Source organism: Haliotis rubra, unplaced genomic scaffold (assembly GCF_003918875.1).
Source record: "Haliotis rubra isolate DU_JTF1 unplaced genomic scaffold, ASM391887v1 Scf1202, whole genome shotgun sequence".
NCBI classification, from domain to species: Eukaryota; Metazoa; Mollusca; class Gastropoda; order Lepetellida; family Haliotidae; genus Haliotis; species Haliotis rubra.
The window spans coordinates 87,281-108,621 of record NW_025765118.1 but is presented as its reverse complement, the minus strand read 5'-3'; the positions used below and the strand labels follow the sequence as shown (position 1 = coordinate 108,621).

Below are 21,341 nucleotides of genomic sequence, written 5' to 3'. Positions count from 1 at the left end.
TTTAGATTTTAAATCTTTGTATGCACAGTTTCTTTATGTGCCTAGTATATATATATATATCAAGTGTGCAATATAAAAAACGGGCTATAGATCACCAGCACTAAGCATCATTGTTTAATCATACATTTACCGTAATTGTTTTTTCATGGAGTAACAATATAACAGTTTATCATGTACATACGACAAAAACAGTTTACACCGTTTTAGGATGATCCATAACATCACTTGAGTGCATCTGATTAGCACCACCCTGGGGTCCAAACGTTCCCGTATTTTCTGGGGTCCGCTGCATGATCCTGTTTAGGGTAATTGGCTGGCACCATCGTCTTCTTGTACTCTTCAAACCGGGCACGCAGCTTCGCCACCATGTCCGGCATCTGCTGTGCGAGGTCGTTGTGCTCAGTTGGATCCTCTGGATACGAATCAGAATATTGGTTAAAAGTATGGAAGAGAGCTTTATGAACAATAAGCAGTCATCGTGTTTTTTGTATGTATATAATCGTGTTGTAGTATGTATATATTTTGTCAGCTTGAATCCAGCGTTACAGCATGCGTTATGGGGGATGGCACCTATAGTCAGGATATTGAATGATGACAACCAAAGCATGCCAGGTCTTGAAACCCCCACAGTATGAATAGATCCTTTGCTTACCACTATGGATCATCCATAACCATAGTTATAGACACCGACTGCTCAAAACGATGGACACTTAGGAAATATATTACCACTCCTATGCTCTTAATTACTGCTTACCTCTAATGTTGAAGAGATGGACCGGCGCATCTCCTTTGATATAAATTGTCTTTTCAGTTGCGTCAGCTTTTGTTGTGTTTTTTGGTTTGGCCCAACCGTCAGAACGTCCTGGATAGCCGAGGATCAGCTTGTAGTCCCCTACTCTGATACACAAGGAAGTAGACACATTAAACGGGTACTTCTTTTCTTTCACGACAAATGACTATATTAATGATATAGCTTTCGAAATACTTCCTTAATTAGGTCTGCACATCGCCGTAAGACATCATGCAAGTAATTTAAACATGAGTTAAACATGACATACTACCTTATGCCAGCATGTCCTTCAATAGGAACTTCAAAGTCGTCAATGTTGTAGATGAACTCTGTCCTTGATGAAGGGAGGCCGTATCGAACAGAATCCCAGTGACTCATTCCATCAATGGTTGTCTCTGTACCACGGACAGAAATGAAGGTTTATAGCAGCCAGGTTGATTATTTGCAACATCGTTTCATAAAACAAGGGAACATCAAATCTCATCTCAACGATTCTTTGAGCTATAAAATATGCTTTCATGGCATAAATCCCGGAAATATGAAGGCGCATCTCTCTACCTGGAGTTCCCCCCAGCAGCAGACACTAAGGTGGGTTTCCAGTCAACGGCGTGGATCATTCTGTGAAGAGGTAGAAGCGATTCCTATTTACAAACACCTACATTCTTGAAGTTATTGAATGATTAACCCACAGAACTTGAACCAGATATCGTTTGTGTACAAAGGAATCGATTAGGGGTGTTTCTAATGTAAAGGGTGCAATAAGAAATGACATCGACGTTGAATTGAATATAATAGCATGTAAATAAAAGATACTGGTGAAGTAACAAGTGTGACGCAATATTGACATGCTATGGAAACATGGCATTTATTTCGAAATGCTATCTTTTACCAAATTGCAGTTCTGATCAACAGTTCCGATATGTATACTGACTTACCTAATGTATGTCAAACTTCCATTTAGGCCCAATCAGGGTCATATAATATAATTTGGATCATCATCAATTATACACGTATCTAAAATAGGATTATTAAGTCATGTGTAATGGTCTTTCTTTGGTGTTACCCATCATAGGTAGTCTTTATCTTCTGAAGCCCCGCACCGTACATGAAGGATGTCCCCCCTCGTGCCCCCCTCCCAGATGGTGCGCTTCCCTCCTCTCAGAGGCCAGTTGTTGCCATACAGGTCGATAAGGCCCCCATTCTGCATGTTTAGTAAAATTGTATTTCTTGGTAGAATGACTTAATACTCAGTTTCATGAAACAAACAGCAACCTAAAGAGACTGCATTTAAACCTTCCTTTACTTCATTAACGACACACAGAGCGATTCAATGAATACTTCATGCCATTCTATTTTTAATGTTTTTATGTTCTTTTTGTGTAGCAAGTACATGCTTGATAACAATGAATAGATAATAAGAGATAAATTTTCGCTTCTCACTACAATGACGTTAAGTCACATTGTTATAATCTGAACCTAATCTCATTAGTAAAAACAGCTTTGTGCCATAAATGAAGGCAAAAAACGAGATGGCGGCGTGCTTGTCGCAATTTGACAACTCAATTTTAATTGCACTATTTCAAAGAAACTTGAATGTACCTACCTAATATTTTGTGATATACCCCTTAGACACAAGAACTTGACGTATCCTCTTTGGAATGCTTAAATACAAGTTTCTTATGTATGCAAGCGGCAAAGACGTCCACACCTCATGAATTGCTGCTGCAAGGTCCTCTTTTGAATGTATGCGATAGGTGCGACACTGCAATTCTCTCTTAAGCCTATGCCACACATTTTCAATTATGTTCAAGTCCGGACTCTGGGCTGGCCATGACATGCCTTTTAAATTATTTTCTGTCTTGTAAACTTGAACAGTTCTAGCCCGATGGACTGGGGCATTATCATCTTGAAATATGTATTGGTCATCAGGAAAATGACGAGCAATAACTGGCCAAATATTGTTATCTATAATTTCAACATATTTCTCAGCAGTTTGTTACCTTCTACAACGACTACAGTTCCCACACCATGGTATGTAATGCAACCCCAAATCATCAAAGATAGGGTAGGGGTTTGGGGAACACCCAAACACTGGGGGGCCCACTGTTCACCAACTTTTCTCCAAATGAATACTTTTTCCTTTCCATCAATAATCACTTTACACTCATCACTAAATATGACTGTGTTCCAATATGTGTCCACAGATCGATGTAATTTTCCCCTGCACCATGCTAATCTATTTTTAATGTTCACTTTCCTGATTCTGATTTTCTTTCGAATTACACGTCTATGAAATCCTTCAGAATACAATTTTCTTTGAAGAGTTCTGTATGACACATGCTTGTTGTTGTCCTCATTAAATATGTTGGTAATATCCTTCAAAGATCGCCGACGAGAATTTTTTAAAATCTGAAAATTTTAGCGCGAGTCCCTCTGAGTCAAATTTTCTTCCTTCCCGTTCTTGTCTTGTTTTCCACAGAACCACGCGATTTATACCGATGAATCACATGATAGACAGTTGATGACGATAAATCTAGTAATTCTGCAATATTTGCAGGTTTCTTCCCGTGCTCGTACAATTTTACTATTGATTCTTTTACGCCAATGTCCAATTCTTTTCGTTTTGGAGGCATCTTGTTTACCGCCGTGAATGTAAACAAGCAGACGACATTCTAACCGGAAGATACGGTCACGTGATCCACTATCTAAAAATATACATCAATATCGGTAAAGGTAACACAGCGCGGTACAACAATGCGCCGAAATAACGAATCGTTTTCTTTAAACTGTCCGCAGTCATTTCTGCCTTCATTATTGGCACAAAGCTGTATCTTGTATTTTTGTCAAAAAGAATGTGTTTCTCCCTGTTAATCCTGGAGCTGAAATTTACTTACGTCAGTTGTAAACAGAATTAGGGTATTTTCAAACAAACCCCGATCTTTCAGGGCTTTGGTAACATTTCCAACCGCTTCATCCAGGGCAGACACCATTCCTGTAGGCATAGAAAGAAACTGACAAGTCATTTGAACAGTATCTCAGATACAGTATGAGTCGTTATTGTTCGCCACGCAGATACATTGATACATAGGGCAGATTTCATACTCTGGTGAAACCCACAGGATGACCTGGACACAACTCTCTAATGTGAGAAACTCACAAAAACAATAATTTAGTATTAATATACTCAAGAGATCTGTGCTCACTTGCTGTGTCAGAGACAAAATAAGGAATGGGCATTGAGACTGAGAATGGGCCAATTGTTTATTGGTAAAAGTGACGTGACGATACATACCATTGTACCTTCTTCTTCCGTCGTTATAGACGTTTGGATACATATCCTCGTACTTCTTAGGCACCTGTAATGTCACAAAGTTGAGGTGTATTTATTGAGAAACGAAATATATTCATTACATTGTGAACAAATAACGAAGTATTTAAGTGGGTTGATTCAAACGCCCCTGTGAACAGTGTTCCAGTTTATCGCTTTTATGAAACTAGCAAGCACGGTTTAGGAGATAAGAATCCTGTTAATATAGTCGGGGCGATCTACCAATTGAACCCACGACCATACACGCCAAGAGACGACAGGGTCATCCGTGCCCCTGAAATGATTTATGCCTTTGCGACTATAGATATGACTATCTTAACGACAACGTCTTTCGACGGTAATCACACTGACACGCTGCTCATTTAACCAAGAAGAAAGGAATCGAACCTGTATCTGTGATCATTTCTCTGATTTTCCTTACCTCAATAGGACCATGTACATTCTGATAAGGGAGGTACATAAACAGAGGTTGTGATACATTATGTCGATGGATGATGTCAACGGCTCTTTGGGCGAACGTGAACTGCAAATTTAATGATAATACGAATGTATGCAAAAGCCAAACTAGTAAACGACTGAGGATTTAAATCTGTTACAAAAAAGTGTATATTTTAAGAAAGATGTTCGTAATTGGTTTGAATACAGTCAACAGTTGACCGACAAATTGTCTTTGCATACGTACAGCAGAATATTCCCCAGAATAGTTTCGTGCGGGAAGCTCATTGTCCCTGTAGTCAAGATACCCGCCTAATAAAAAATGAAAATAGCTTTCATCAAAATGCATCTGTCAACAAAGAATAAAATCAGCGTAAATTCACAAAACAACATCATGAAACCCCAAGTAGAATAATACGTACCGACAGAGTGATTGAAATAGTCTTCAGCCCCATTATAATACCCAAAGAAAGTATCGAAGCCTCGGTACGTTGGGGTGCACTCCCACTTGCAGAAACCCAGGTGCCATCTGGAATGACAGTAAAGATGGCGATGCTTCACAATGCCATAAAGTAACTGTATCACAAATTCAAGCATGTTGTCATGACTAGCTATGATGACCCTTAACTTGCGTGTGCATCCTTGGGTATAATTTCACACATTGAAAGTGCACGATGAGCCGTAAATCGATGAAGACGTTTTATATATTAAAGCATATTCGTTTCCGGCCAAACCTTGTTTATGTTATGTCACACCAATGTGACAAAGAGGGGAACCGTGGACTGCTTGAGTGAGTGATCTAATACTTACAGTCACTAATTCATCAATATCGAAATTGATTTACAAAGATGACAAAGTTTCTGTATATGTGTACAGTATGTAAAATACTTCACGATTCATTCAATACATATACTTCATTAAATGTGACAATAATTATGAGCTATGTCAGTTCGGTATAATTCGTTGCAAAAGCGTGTTGTTGTTTTTTCTTCACTTTCATATTATTTGAGATACTGGTCAGTGATACATGAGATACGGATCAGTGATACACAGGAGCGATATTCCCACCAATATGTAATCATACATACATGACTCTTTCCATGAGAATAGAACTCTGGCTATCATCTAATGATTTCCTTATTTAACTGTGTCATAAGATATGTCTTCATTTGATCCAGTGAGTGTCAATGGTTGTTTCTACCTTCTGTGCAACGCAGTACCTACTTTCCGATCATGTGTGTAGCATAACCGAGTCTCTTTAGTTCCTGGGGCAGGAATGTATAGTTGAGGGGCACACACACTGGTTGAGCATGGAGAATTGTCGCATGCTGAATAAAAAAAATTATATATCTTTTTACGAAATGTTCACAGGTGACAACATGAAAATTAGTTTAATTCTCCACGTGAATTATTAACGAAAACAAGAAGGAGCTGCACAACTATAGAGTCTTTAACAAACTGTTTAAACAAACATTATGGTGAAAATCAGGACAATGCATCTGAATTGAAAGTGCGTAAACGTTGTGAGTGACGAGGTTAGCATTCACGGAGCAGAATATTTCTCAAGACTTTCGACTTGTATCATGTTAAATTAAAAGACATAATTACCTGCGTGCCTGCATGGAAAGGATACATTCCACTCATGAAGGCGGTGCGGGATCTGAAACAATGAGTGTGTAGGTACGTGTGTTATGCTGTCATATAATCACTTGGGCAGGTTCATTTGTCAACTAGAGCTGTTTTTTTTGTGTGTGTTTTGGTTCTACAACATTTTATCTCCTCTAAACTCATCACTTAAGTTGGACATTGTTTAATTGCAACATACAAATAACATGAATGTGTGTGCGTTTGATCCGCGTGATGTATGCGAGTTAACAATATCACAGTGATTTACGGGGTACACAGAGGCTGAACATATGCATTCTCGAAGATGATTCCTTCTGTGGCCAGTTTGTCGATGTTTGGCGTCTTCATGTCAGGATTGCGGAAACCAACGTCATTCCAACCTGTATAAACACAAAGATTTCCCTTACTGGTCGGATTTGTAGACTATACACCGCTAGCTTAAGACGTTTAATTTGACATTTGACATTTTGTGTTTCAGTAGGTATTTACCTGAATTGTTTTCTAGAGGCCTTCCCTATGTCCACTCACCTAAGTCATCTGCCACAATAAACACAATGTTAGGACGCTGCGATGCTGACAAGGGTAGGACACACAGGAACAGAGCAAGGAGCTGTCGAACCTCCATCGCGTTTGCTTGTAATTCAAATATAAGACAGTTGCCTTCATTCTCCCTGCCTATATGAACCTTTCAATGTCGTGACTGACAAAACTTATCTCAACCTTCACATACCTCCTCTGGTATGTGACGTTATCAAGCTTGAGTTTGAGCATATTTATTGAAATTTCAGCAAAAGTGCGTTCGAGTGTTTTTCACAGTTTAAAAAACATGTTTTATTAACCATGAGCCATGGCATGTTATCAACGGCTCGTCTATACATTCCTGTCAGATAACGAAAGTATGCTGAGTATTTTATTGCAGACATGTGCAGCGTTTCGCAAGGGTGGGTCATAACGACCTACTTTAGGGTCACAACATACAGTCCATAGTTCAGAATGTCATGTTGGCCACGTTACCCTCCGAATCCTTAAACTATATCGACGTGTGTCTTGTTTACCGACACACTTGCTAACCGGCTTGAGTTCATCTTACTATAGTGCTTTATGGATGAGTTTATAGGGTATGTGACGTTAATAGTGCTACCTCAATTACCAATACAAAGAAAACACATTCCGTATGGTGGCCACATTCATCTGGAAATTATTAAATAGAAACATTGCTAGCTTGTTTTGTTAATAACACAAGGAACAATTAAAACAGCTTTCCACACGTATCACGTAGTTGATTTCAGAATGATAATCGCATTTGGATGAATTCCAGATAGAATTATACGGTTTTGAATTAAAAGTACGTAAAATCTCCTTACTATGTAAGTGTAGATTTAATGAGTGTCTTCAAACAGACATAGCAAATACCGTAATCAGTGTATATGTAGTATTCAAAAAGGAAACGCATAACTCAGAAATCTGTTTCGAGAATGTTGTATTTTGTATACCTCCTCCACAATTAGACTTTCGTACATGAATTTTTGCATCAGTTTAGAAGACGGAAATGTCTACACAACCAAGTTTGGCTTTCAATCCAATCTCTCTTAATGTGTTCTGTAGAGTTTTACGGCATATCCTCAGAAGTCCAGGCACCCTGGCTGCTGCGCTCTCACCCGAGGCAGTACAATCACACAAATGCAGTACCCGGATGTACCGATCATGGACTGCTGTGGTGACTCAAGCTCAGCCCGTACGAGGACGATCATTTGTTATACCTGTTCGGTTGTAACGAACTGCAAGCCGTGATATCGTGCTAAGACTAACATTCAGACGCCTGGCAACAGAAGATTGGTAATCTCCAGCGTGCATTCTTTCAATGACGATGTTCAAAATCGTAGTTCAAAACGAATGCCGATTTCAGCAAGTAATCTGGATTTTTATAACCCGACGGTACATGCTCTTTGCTGCAAAATTTCATCTTGAAGGTGATTTCTGTTGCGTTGTGGCGATGCCTTTTTAATCCTTGTCAGAAATCTCATTAAAATCAACATTTTCAGGTAAAGTCGACTTTTTACTTGTGCAATTGTGTAAAATCATATATCAAAACTTTTGTTAGATATTTTGACGATTGTTTTAACACAGCACATGCGTTTCTTTTTTTGGACAACATATATAAAGTATATCACCCGAGCAAGTCTTAAGCCGTAATATATTAGCCAAGCCTGTACCAATTCTTAACAGACTTGAATGTGTACTGAAACTGCAAGGTGAACTAGATCAATTTACAGATTCTGGTGTCCATACGCTCAGTGTTTTCAGTACCTACACTTTCACTTATACATTGTTGGTGTTATGAACCATCATGCATACAATTAGACTTTCGCACATGAATTTTTGCATCAGTTTGGAAGACGGAAATGTCTACACAACCAAGTTTGGCTTTCAATCCAATCTCTCTTAATGTGTTCTGTAGAGTTTTACGGCATATCCTCCGAGGTCCAGGCACCCTGGCTGCTGCGCTCTCACCCGAGGCAGTACAATCACACAAATGCAGTACCCGGATGTACCGATCATGGACTGCTGTGGTGACTCAAGCTCAGCCCGTACGAGGACGATCATTTTTTATACCTGTTCGGTTGTAACGAACTGCAAGCCGTGATATCGTGCTAAGACTAACATTCAGACGTCTGGCAACAGAAGATTGGTAATCTCCAGCGTTCATTCTTTCAATGTTCAAAACGAATGCCGATTTCCGAAAGTAATCTGGATTTTTATAACCCGACGGTACATGCTCTTTGCTGCACAATTTCATCTGGAAGGTGATTCCTGTTGCGTTGTGGCGATGCCTTTTTAATCCTTGTCAGAAATCCCATTAAAATCAACATTTTCAGGTAAAGTCGACTTTTTACTTGTGCAATTGTGTAAAATCATGTATCAACACTTTTGTTAGATATTTTGACGATTGTTTTAACACAGCATATGCGTTTCTTTTTTTGGACAACATATATAAAGTATACTGAGTCAAAAAAGAAACTTCACATTCTTTCTTCTGGGCACTATAAAAGAACATGAGATTGTAAGATGGTTAAATTGTTATTATTTCTTTGATGAGATCTGTGTGATGTACTCGATACACTGACAGTTCCATAATCAGTTCCATTAGGCTACACCGCCGTTCCAAAACATGGGTATACAGAATGTCAAGTCACAATATGGACGTCGAGGATAGAGATTGGCGGCCCGCAACCGATTTCGAATGGTCTGTGAGGACATTCGACCTCTAAACATCTCAGCCCTGGTTCGTGTAGCCGGCAGAAATCTGTCACGTAGGTGACGTAGGACGATTTGACGGTTTTCTGCTCGTAACGTCACATGTGGACGACCCGACCTTGGGCGATCAGAAGTGGTGCCAGTTTGTTGTAGACGACCTCGCAAGTCATACACAGTACGACGGCTGCATCCCATTGCTCTTGCGACGTGTTTAACTGATCTTCCATCTTGGAACATGCCAACGGCACGTTCACATTAAACATTTGATAATCGTGGCATTTCAAGTACCGTTGGAACTGTGGTTAATAGTGTTTTTTTTCAATTCTTGAGGCCATTGCAGACACGTGCATATGAAGAAAACTTCAATGCGAAGATCACGTGATCGACTGCACGTGCAAAACGTGATTTGGTTTTGCTAACGTTTTTCTAGAGTCGAAAGATAGGGATCCCATTTCGGATACATAGATGTTTCATTAGGGAAAAATTATTCATTATTTTTCAAATTAAATTTTGTGAAGTATCTTTTTTGACTCAGTATATATTACCCGTAGTACCTTAGCCAAGTCTGTACCAATTCTAACAGACTTTAATGTGTACTGAAACTACAAGGTGAACTAGATCAATTTTCAGAATCTGGTGTCCATACGCTCAGTGTTTTCAGTACCTACACTTCACTTATACATTGTTGGTGTTATGGACCATTATGCATACTTCACACTTACCACTGGGACACCTACACGCATCAGTAAAAAGACAATCTGTCAGAGAGGGGCAATTGTCAGCTTAATAAAGATGTGCAATGTCGTCGATATCAATTGTTTTCAGATCGCAAAAAAATGATTCTTTCCAATTTGAAGAAACATAGAGCACATCCTGTCAAATTAGCTTTGCCGTCCGTGCAATCGCTTGCATCCTTCAAGATCGTCAGTATTTGATCGGTTCCGTCAGTGTTTGCTCAGAACTTACGCTAAAGCATGTTTTCAAATAGAGTTTTAGTTTCACGGGAAACTGGTTACAAAATGTAAAAAGGAGCATGGCACGTAAATAATTCACATCACATAGTAAACCTTTGTTCGTATCATACGACATTTGCACTGGATTTCAATCCAACAGATAATTGTGTACAAACGTCTGATATTTTCGTATTTGTTGCCTTCAAACATCAAGCCCCATGCTGTCCCCAAGAACCTATCACAAAGAATCGGCTGGGGAAAATGCTAATCCGCTTTCTCTCAGCAAGTAACTGTGCTGCAAAACTGTAATTTAAATTACCAATAATAAAATATTTATCTATTTACAAATCAGTTAACAAATCTAATTCATTTAAAAATGCAATAATTAAATGATAACTAACATTATTAAAAAGATCCTTCATAGTGTTTACTTTGAAATAGTTATCCCTTGTGATGGAATATGCAATGCAGTCAAGCAAGACATGCTTGACTGTGAATCTTTCATCACAAGGGATGCAAAACGGAGGATCTTCGCCTTTAAGCAAATATTCATGGGTATATCTAGTATGGCCAATGCGACATCACTGCATAATGACCTCTTCAAATCTGGACTGACAACCCAAGTAGGTGTAACCAATGTAGGGTTTTATTGCATGTAATTTATTAATACCTACTTAGGTGTCCCACTTCTTCTGCATTAGATCGCGGATGTATGTTCTAATGCTGGCTTCATAATCAGAGTACGGGATCAGAAGTGGTGTCACAGATTTGTTGAGTGCTGCCTTAGCAGCAAGATCAGCCATTGTGTTCCCAGAAATGCCAACGTGGCTGGGTAACCAACAAAAGACGATGTCGCATTGGCCAGTAGCAAGCTCATTATACAATACAGAAAAGATGACATATTGTTGATATTTAGGGTGTCTTTTAATATATTTTAAGGCTGTTAATATGGCGTTTGCTTCTGCTGTAAAAATAGAACTGTCATCTGGTAAACGAGAAGATATTGTACTGGATCCAATGACAGTGGCACAGGCCACCGTTTCACCATCCTTGGATCAATCTGTAAAAAAGGATTTATATGTATTATATTTACTTTTTAATAATTGATTATACTCTTGTTTATATTGTAATGCATTAGTTTCTGCTTTTTTAAATGCTGTTAATGCTAGGTCAACGTGTGGCCTAACCAATTGCCAAGGAGGAGAAGTAAGAAGACGGGAAGGAGCTATATTTTCCAGCTCAATGCCGGCAGCAGCAATAAATGGCTTAATTCTGTGCCCAAGAGGCGGAACAAGAGAAGGTTTTTTGTTATACAAATCATCATAAAGTGGATTAAAGACACAGTGAAATGCAGGATTAGACTCGTTAGAATATAATTTTGTAATATATTGTAAAGATAATTTTATACGTCGTTGGTTAAGAGAAGGTTCATCTGCCTCGACGTAGTGACTGTGAACAGGAGAGGTTCTAAAAGACCCAAGACAAAGTCGTAGGCCTTGGTGATGGACAGAATCCAGTAGTTGTAGGTTGCTTTTGCAGGCTCCACCATATACGATGGAGCCATAATCAAGCTTCGAGCGGACAAGTGATCGGTAAAGGTGTAGGATCGTAGCTTGATCCCTTCCCCACCTTGAATTAGACACGACTTTCAATAAATCGAGTGCCTTCAGGCATTTAGTTTTTAGAGATTTGATATGCGGAAGAATAGTTAAATGGGAGTCGAAAATGAGACCTAAGAACTTGGCCTCTTTTACAACCTTGATGGGAGTATCATTTATAAACAGTTCTGGGTCTTTATGTGGTTTCTATATACGGCAGAAATGTATGCAATTAGTTTTTGATTTAGCCGTTTTCAAGACACCATTTATTTATTTTGTTTAAACACAACTGTCGTTGTCGTTCAATGGTATGCATATTCTTACCGCGACAAGAAATATTAAAATCATCCACAAAAAGTGATCCATCTATAGAATCATTTAAAACCTTGGAGAAACTGTTGATCTTAATGCTAAACAATGTTACAGACAAAATACTGCCTTGTGGTACACCCTGATCCTGATTATAATGGTCAGACAGGGTTGAACCCACTCGGACTTGAAATTGCCTGTCTTTTAAAAACTGTGATATAAAAAGAGGTAAACGACCCCTTAAACCAAAATCATGTAAATCCTGTAAAATGCCATGCTTCCAGGTGGTATCGTACGCTTTCTCGAGATCAAAGAATATCGATACAGCATGTTGTTTATTGACTATAGCATTTTTGACAAAGGATTCTAATCGTACCAAATGATCAATGGTACTACGATTTTTCCTGAAACCACATTGAATATTTGTTATTAGGTTGTTGGTTTCAAGATACCATGTTAATCGATTATTTACTATTCGTGCCATGGTTTTACAGACACAACTCGTTAAAGAGATTGGTCTGTAATTTGACGGATCAGTATGATCCCGGCCAGGCTTTGGTATAGGGACTACTATGGCTTTACGCCACGAAGTTGGGAAATTCCCTGAAGTCCATATTGTATCAACAATATTTAGAAGTGTTTCCAAACATGAATCAGGTAAATGTTTCAAGAGCTGATAGTGTATATTATCAGCCCCTGTTGCTGTATCATGAGCTTGCTCAAGGGCAGTACGTAACTCATGCATTGAAAATAATTCATTATAGTCTTCTCCATTGTCTGATGTAAAATTAATTCTTTTCTTCTCCTGTTGTTTCTGATGTTTCTGAAACTCAGGGACATGATTGGATGAAGACGAATGTTTGGCGAGAGTTTCACCAAGCTTATTGGCGATGTCAGCCTTATCAGTTAACAAATTAACACCGTCCTTTAAATGATGAACGGTAGATTTGGAACCTTTGCCCCTATTCTTTGTATCATGTTCCACACCTTTGACATCGGTGTTCGAGAATTTATTTTGGAAACATAGTTTCGCCAAGACTGACGCTTATTCTGTTTAAAACTGCGTCGCGCCTTGGTATTTAACATTTTAAATTTATCTAAATTATGGACAGTAGGATGTCGGCGAAAATATTTTTCTGCTTTCTTCCTACACTTTCTAGCCTGTTTACATTCGTTATTGAACCATGGTTTACGAATATGTGGAACCGCAGAGGACTGAGGAATTGTTCTGTCAGCAATGCCATTACGGATATCAGAAAACGACTGAATAGGATCTTCACTGTTCCTAAAACGATTATGAGCTAATTGTTCAGCACACAGAGTCTTATATAATGACCAGTCAGCCCTGGCAAAGTTCCTTCTCGATAAAGGTGGATCATCCCCAGGGTTGACTGTTTTGAGAATGGTGGGGAAGTGATCACTCCAACATAGGTCATCATGGACCACCCATTCAAATTCATTATACAGGCTGGAGGCGGCAATTGACAGATCCAGGGAAGAATATGTTCCCGTAGCTGGATGTAGATAAGTGGGAGAATCATCGTTATATATACACAGGTGATTATCGGAAATAAATTCCTCAAGGATTTTACCTTTAGTATTAATATGGTCACTTCCCCAAAGCGGGTTGTGACCGTTCAGATCGCCCATGGTGAGACATGGCTTCGGAAGTTGATCAAACAGATTTTGAAGATCTGATTGTTGAATATTTGAAGAAGGGGGTATATACAAGCTGCACAGTGTCAGAGCAATGTGCAGAGTGAGATGCACAACAACAGTTTGAAGATCCGTATTTAAAGTCACAGGGCTGTGAATGACACTATGGTGCACCAAAATAGAGGCGCCTCCAGTAGCTTTATCGCCTGGAGGGGAGAAGGAATGATAATCACTAAACCGTCTTAAGTTAAAGGTATCAGTATTTTTAAGGTATGTCTCTTGAAGACATAATGCTGACGGTTGAAGATCTTGAATGAGTAATTGTATTTCATTGACGTTATTCTTCAGTCCTCTGCAATTCCACTGAATTATATTAGACAATTGAGTCATGATGGTGGCTCAATCGGAGATCTCTCTCGTGAATGGGAAGAAGAGCTATTCCTCCGCTTGTCCTGTGAGGACATTGTGACCTCCATGTCGAGAGGTCCAAAGGGGTTCTCCAGAGGGAGCTCTGAAGGTAAAGGGACAGAAGGTGTCTCTTTTCTGTTTAATTTTTTTCCATTTCCTTTTGCTGAACTGGCTGAGTGGGGCAGTTTGTTTACTGATTTTGACTGTAGCTCAGGTTGACTAACAGTCTGAGAAGAAGAAGTAGTCTGTGTAGCTGGTCACGTTGGTTCAGTAACTGGGGACTTGTGTGGACTGGCTGAAACAGGTCTTTCTGACTTGATCCATGTCAAGTCAGTCTGGCAAACTATAGATGATGTTGCTACAACACGAGTGACTGCAGCGGAATAAGTTATACTCAAAGGAGTTGAGTTCTGAGTTGCGTACAGTTTTTTTGCATCTAAGTATGAAATACGTTTTTCACACTTTAGTTTCATAATTGTCACTTCCCTTTGCCACACAGGGCAGGATCTGGATGATGGAGGATGAGGACCTTCACTATTTGCGCATTTATACTCTTTTTGACAGTCTGTATCAGCATGATGGTCTCTACAGCGGTGACACACCACAGAGTTGCGACATGATTTCGACCCATGGCCAAAACGTTGACATGTATAACACCGGAGTGGATTGGGGACATACACCTCCACTCCGATGTTTAAGTATCCAGCTTTAATTGATTCGGGAATGGTTGCAAGAGCAAATGTCAGAAGATAGGTGTTGGTGTTAATGACGACACCCTCTCTCTTCATGGTGAAACGTTTCACCGCTGTCACAGCCTGCTCCTTAAGCTCTGTTGCAATGTCCTCCTCGGACATATCCGAAGGACAACGAGCCCTGTCCCGAACGATGCCGCGACAAGAATTTAAAGTTCTGTGCACAGACACAGCAACCTCAATATTTGCAAACATTTTGATTGACAAAAGATTTAGAGATCGCTGTTTCCGTGCACACTCGACGAGAAGCGAGCCGCTACGAAAACGGGTGACGTTGGCCACTTCCCCACAAATTCCAGATATTGCTGTGGAGATCGCAAAAGGATTAAGTTGGATAGGTAGATTATCTTTGCCCTCTATAACCAGACATCTAGCCCATGACTCAGCACTTGAAGAGGTATTTCTTGTAGTTTGGTCAAGTTAATCCAAACGCCTTTTCTTTTCTTTTCTCAGTGAACCAGATTGTTGTGACGCCATAGTGAAAGGAAAAAGATTCAGCACCCCTACTCCCCATCCACCACGGAATGTCAACAAGGACAGTGTCATATAGCACCGGATCTCCAAATGCTGACACCAAGGATACAAGGGTGTTATACTCAAGTGAATACGACATGAATAGCTGCATTTATCTACCAATTTAATGCCAGACTGGTTCGGCCCTTGACAAGAAATTCGAGACATGCTTTATTCAGTGGTCAACATCACCAGATTGGCCCATGAACCACCGCCTTCTGGCATAGGACTCTAGGCAATTTCGTATATAAATAATTTGTACATTGAAAATCAAAATGTCCAAGGCCCAATAATAAAAATGTGCAAATAAAATAACTATGCACAGGGCTTGGCGTGACCAACCGATTGATAGAACCGGGCCAGTTCTACCACCCGTCTAGGTGAAGTAAGGGTCAAAGTGGTGTGATGGGCAACAGGAACACGGTTCCAGGCCCCTGCTGCCCTCAACCACCAGACTCCCGTCCTCCACCGACACAGGGGCGCAACCCACGGCAAACGGGTTGGTGGACCAAATATCCCCCCGGGTCCACAACGGGGGGTTGAAGGGCGCTTAGCGTTACCCAGCACCCACCACGAGGAGGTGGCCCTTCATGGGTGCCCAAAATGTAAGTAGGAGCATGGCACGTAAATAGTTCACACCACGCAGTAAACCTGTGTTTATATCGTACGACCATTGCACCTGATTTCAATCCAACAGAGAATTGTTTTCAAACGTATGATGTTCGTATTTGTTGCCCTCAAACATCAAGTTCCATGTTATCCCCCAAAACCCATTACAAGGAATCGGCTATGGAGAATGCTTGTCCGCTTTCTCTCAGCAAGTAACTGTGCTGCAAAACTCGAACGTCATCTTTTGGTGAGGGAGGTCCAGTCCGCTGGAATAAACTTTCAGATTACATACAGCAAATCACTGACTTTCTGATATTCCAGCATAAAGTGAAGCGTTTGCTGTTTCAAACAGCCAAAGACCTGCGCATTTCAGCAACTTTATTGTTATCATTATGTTAATGTGAGGCAAATTGTCCTTTACCATGAACATACAAATTATGATCTAAGTGATACGTCTATTGACAAATGTGCAACTGATTAGCACCACCCTGGGGTCCAAGCGTCTCCAAAGTTTTTGGGGTCATATGAATGATCTGGATCGGGGAAATTGGCTGGCACCATCGTCTTTCTGTATTCCTCAAGCCGGGCACGCAACTTCGCCACCATGTCCGGCATCTTCTCTGTAAGGTCGTTGTGCTCAGTTGGATCCTCTAAGTGTGAAATCAGATTATTAGTTAAGAGTTTGGGGAAGAATGGGGATTTTATTAACAACCTGCGTTTGCATAACGTTTTAAAACACTTGAAAACACTAAAACTCTGGGATCTGAATCAGGTACAATTATAATGGGATGCTACAAAAATTTAACAAAGAATCTCTTGGACTCCACCGGTATGAGTGGGTCCATTTGAATACAATCGTTGGTCGATCATTATATCACCAGTCAAATCCAAACGCACACTAAATTGTTGTGTAGTATTACAAACATTACAGGAACACTCAGGGAAATACATGGTATCAATCAGACGTGTATGTTAATTGCGCACCTCGAATGTTGAATAGATGGACTGGTTTATCGCCTTTGAGGTAAACTATCTGTTCATATGTTTCATACTGGGTTGTGTTCATTGGTCTGTGCCAGCCATCGGCAGCTCCTGGGTATCCAAGCAACAGCTTATAGTCGCCTACTCTGAAACACAGGAGACACACTTCAAATGCATATTTCACTACATTAAAGACCAGGAATCAGTAGAGGGAAGTGACATGTTATATTGCCTCTGGAATAGGTCATTTATCAGGCAGGTAACGCATTATTAGAGACAATTGTAGCAGTTGATTGCAAGTTATCTTAAAAATCATTTGTCAAATACCTTATTCCAGCATGCCCTTGGACTGGAACTTCCATGTCGTCTATGTTATAGATGAACTCAGTCCTTGATGAGGGAAGGCCATTTCGAATAGAATCCCAGTGACTCATTCCATCAATCGAAGTTTCTATGCCACAAATAGAAAGAATTGTTTTAACAACACTTTGTTGTGCTTACCATCGTGTTACTTATCAGAAACTGTTCTAAATTCAACATAATTATATTCTTAGTGCTCCCAAAAATATCTTGGTAACTGTGACTAAATTCAAAGAAATGTAAATACGGTACGCCTTACCTGGTGTCCCCCCAGCAGCTGATACTAAAGTTGGCTTCCAGTCCACAGCGTGGATCATCCTGTATATTGATAGAAGCTGTGTTTGCATATCCATAAATAGAATCCACGTGTACAAATCTGTCTAACATTTACTTGTATTTGTTATGGCTAATTTGTTAAATGAGTATGGAGAGTTAAATTCATAATATATTAAAGGTATGATTTGCACAAACATAATCTATGCAATTAAACTATAACAACTGTGTAATGATATAGCAAGTTTATGTTGACAGGAACATGATTTGTTTCATATGGTATGCGCTGTGCTTGATAGAAACATTTTTGACGGACTTTTCATCTAAAAAAACCCCTGTGATCATGAACTGTACGCTTACAAAATAAGGATGTTTGAAATTGGTCTGACTGTATTCTAAGCTGTTACCCATCGTATGACGTCCTCGTCTTCCGGAGCCCAGCACCGTACATGAAGGATACCCCATGTTCCAAGTGTATAGCAAAGAACTGCGTGTCCGTGCGTGTGTGTGTATGTGTGCATGCATGCATGCGTGAATGTGTGTGATTCAATAGTAAAGAAAATATATTGATCTTATGATTCGATAACTGTTAGCTTACAACCCATATTTCTGCTTTCAACGACAGATTGAAATGAAGTTTTTACTTTGGTTTGGTTTAGTCAAACAATTATATTTAATGGGACAATGGGAATGAGTCATTTTTAACAAGACTGTTCATCGTGTTCAAGATATCAGTGACATATTTTACAAAATTGTTGATAAAGTTTGAATGATATACTGCAACTACTTACATCTGTGGTGAATAGTATCAAAGTATTTTCAAACAACCCCCGATCGTTCAGGGCTTTGGTGACATTTCCCACTGCCTCATCCAGGGCAGACACCATTCCTACAAGAAATGATAGTCGCGTGTCAATGGTCTTGGCAGTTTAGTGTGGTGTTCAATTATATGGAATCTGGGAAGCAAAGTTCCTGTTGAAGAAACTAGTATAAACAAATCCAAAGTACAACTCAATAAAGGTTATACAAAGGTGTATAAAACTATAATTAAATGCTTCCTCAGTAACAGAGTATTGGCAGTTTAGATCAAATGCAGTCAAGAGAACAATTTGAGAAGCAGACAGAAAAATGACATACCACTATATATTCTTCGACATTCGCTTATCACGTTCGGATACATATCCTCATACTTCTTAGGCACCTGTGATGTAAAAACGGTTGAGGTATATAACTAATTTAGTGATTGGCAGCATAAACATCGATCTACGTATAATTTGTATATGACATGCATCAACCAGGTAGACAAACTTGACCATCCAATTCAGTTAGTCGCCTCTTCCGACAAGCATGGGTTGCTGAAGATTGAATTCTCGCCCGGATCTTCACTTATCATTGCCGCCCTACTAGTGTTGATCAATTTTCTTTATTGCAACTGGAACTGAATTCACCCAGTCGTAAAGATGAATGTGTGGCACCGACTGACATGCTGTGCACTCAACTTACAAGAAAGGTTGGTGGAATTGGACCTGTACACGTTATCCGTAATCTCATACCTGAAGGGGACCATGCACATTCTGATATGGAAGGTACATAAACAGAGGCTGTGATACGTTATGTCGATGGATGATGTCAACGGCTCTTTGGGCGAACGTGAACTGAAATGATAATACGAATGTATGAAAAAGCCAAATCAGTAAACGACTGAGTATTAACATAATTATTATGATGTAACAAGTAATACGAAAATATGCAGAAAAAATTGTCAACTGAAATTAATGGTAAATTGTCGTGCATACTTACAGCCGAATATTCCCCAGAATAATTTCTTGCCGGAAGCAGGTTGTCCGAGTAGTCTAAATACTTCCCTGGTGAAATGTGAAAAAGACCTCAGTTATAAAATATTCAAATATAACATCAGTCATAATCCGCTACAAATATATAAACTTTATAATGTACAAAAAATTCGGCGGATTATTTAAAAGTAGGTTTGATGAAACACCACAAGCTGAATAATACGTACCAACTAAGTGCGTGTAGTAATCTTCGCCCATGTTATAATAACCAAAGAAAGTGTCGAATCCACGGTACGTTGGAGTGCACTCTTTCTTGCAATAACCGAGATGCCATCTGGAGAGATAATGCACAGGATGGGTTGTACAGTTCAAAAAGGGGAAAGGAATATAATGATATTGCATGTACTGTTTGTGTTTGTATTTGCTCAATGGCACTTTTTCCCTGAGGTTAGATTTCATGTCTCTCTTTGCACCTTTACGATTTCATTATGAACAGTCATGTTATACAGCTTGTTTTAATGTATTCCACCCTCCAAGTTGTTGATTCATTGTGACATTATACTTACTTTCCGATCATGTGGGTAGCGTAGCCGAGTTCCTTGAGTTCCCCGGGCAGGAAGGTATAGTTGAGGGGCACACATGCAGCTTGGCGAGGGCCCAGTACCCTATGCTGAATACAATGTTTTCTTTTTAGGAATGTTTTCAGAAAAGTAAAGTATGACAGAAGACCAGGATTGAAACGCACTACTGACATTCTTTAGAATAATAAAATGTTTTAACGGGATAAAGCTTCAGCACGATGGACAGCGTCCATCAATACAACTAGCGTGAATATGTATAAAGCTGAATATGAGATGAAACAAAACAATTCATTTATTGTCCGCTTTGCTTCAACGATATATGTTACCTGCATTCCAACGTGGAACGGAAACATCCCACTCATAAAGGCTGTTCTGGATCTGTGACAATGGCATGATATGAGTTATGATTGTATATGGTATTTATGATTGATTTGTCACTTAGAATAAACATCATGTTAGAGGCATATATGAAAATATATAAACTGTAAATTAATAATATGTGTAACTATCCTTAAGAGTATGTGTGAGAAGTAACGGATGTATACGATCTTTAAGCGCGTGATATGTTATGTAATGCAAGTACTGATGTAATTGTTGTCGTCTCATATGGTTTCTTAAAATTTGGTTGAAATATCATATAAACAACTTACGGGGTGCACAGAGGCTGGACATATGCATTCTCGAAGATGATTCCTTCTGTGGCCAGTTTGTCGATGTTTGGGGTCTTCATGTCAGGATTCCGGAAACCAACATCATTCCAGCCTGTATAAACACAAACAGTTTCCTTAATGGTCGGATATGTAGACTATACACCACCATTATTATCATATATACATACGGATTAAATAATGGAAACATATAAACTGAACACTATTTAACTTCATATCGACTTTCTTACTGCCTGTCAAATCTACACTCACCCAGGTCATCTGCCACAATGAACACGATATTTGGACGTTGTGCTGATGTCAGGGATATTGAAACTAGGAACACAGCAAGGAACTGTTGAGCCTCCATCACGCTTGCTTGGTAATCACAAATGTGAACCTTTTAAGAAAACTTTTCAATGTCTAGACTAGAGTGTGAGTGATAAAGCGTTTCTATATCTGCTTGACCTTCAT

At 39.5% G+C, this 21,341-nt stretch overlaps 2 protein-coding genes across 2 annotated transcripts; both read right to left on the bottom strand.

The window, feature by feature from the left end:
• Nucleotides 1-101: 101 nt before the first annotated feature.
• On the bottom strand, nt 102-6,845 carry LOC124264039 (arylsulfatase B-like). The gene is given in 15 exon segments (XM_046698759.1): nt 102-412; nt 755-897; nt 1,062-1,191; nt 1,356-1,408; nt 1,854-1,909; nt 1,911-1,991; nt 3,685-3,782; nt 4,083-4,146; nt 4,540-4,641; nt 4,801-4,865; nt 4,976-5,082; nt 5,778-5,881; nt 6,162-6,213; nt 6,448-6,559; nt 6,708-6,845. Coding segments are annotated over 15 exon segments (1,437 nt in total). The 5' UTR covers nt 6,805-6,845; the 3' UTR covers nt 102-239.
• Nucleotides 6,846-16,595: 9,750 nt separating this feature from the next.
• LOC124264055 (arylsulfatase B-like) lies at nt 16,596-21,264 on the bottom strand. The gene is made up of 14 exons (XM_046698776.1): nt 21,141-21,264; nt 20,871-20,982; nt 20,547-20,598; nt 20,206-20,309; nt 19,867-19,973; nt 19,647-19,711; nt 19,400-19,501; nt 18,984-19,047; nt 18,584-18,735; nt 18,254-18,333; nt 17,833-17,891; nt 17,541-17,664; nt 17,217-17,359; nt 16,596-16,882 (listed from the first exon to the last, which is right to left on the bottom strand). Exons 1-14 carry the CDS (start codon nt 21,235-21,237, stop codon nt 16,710-16,712), a joined length of 1,434 nt encoding a protein of 477 aa, XP_046554732.1. The 5' UTR covers nt 21,238-21,264; the 3' UTR covers nt 16,596-16,709.
• Between the last annotated feature and the right edge of the window lie 77 nt (nt 21,265-21,341).

Excerpts from the sequence above, each read along its gene's own strand:
- LOC124264055 (XM_046698776.1), bottom strand. The coding sequence starts at position 21,237 with ATGGAGGCTCAACAGTTCCTTGCTGTGTTCCTAGTTTCAATATCCCTG. Across the intron at positions 20,983-21,140 it reads CATTGTGGCAGATGACCTGG|GCTGGAATGATGTTGGTTTC; the intron begins GTGAGTGTAGAT and ends GTGTTTATACAG. Across the intron at positions 18,736-18,983 it reads ATGTCGAAGAATATATAGTG|GAATGGTGTCTGCCCTGGAT; the intron begins GTATGTCATTTT and ends CATTTCTTGTAG.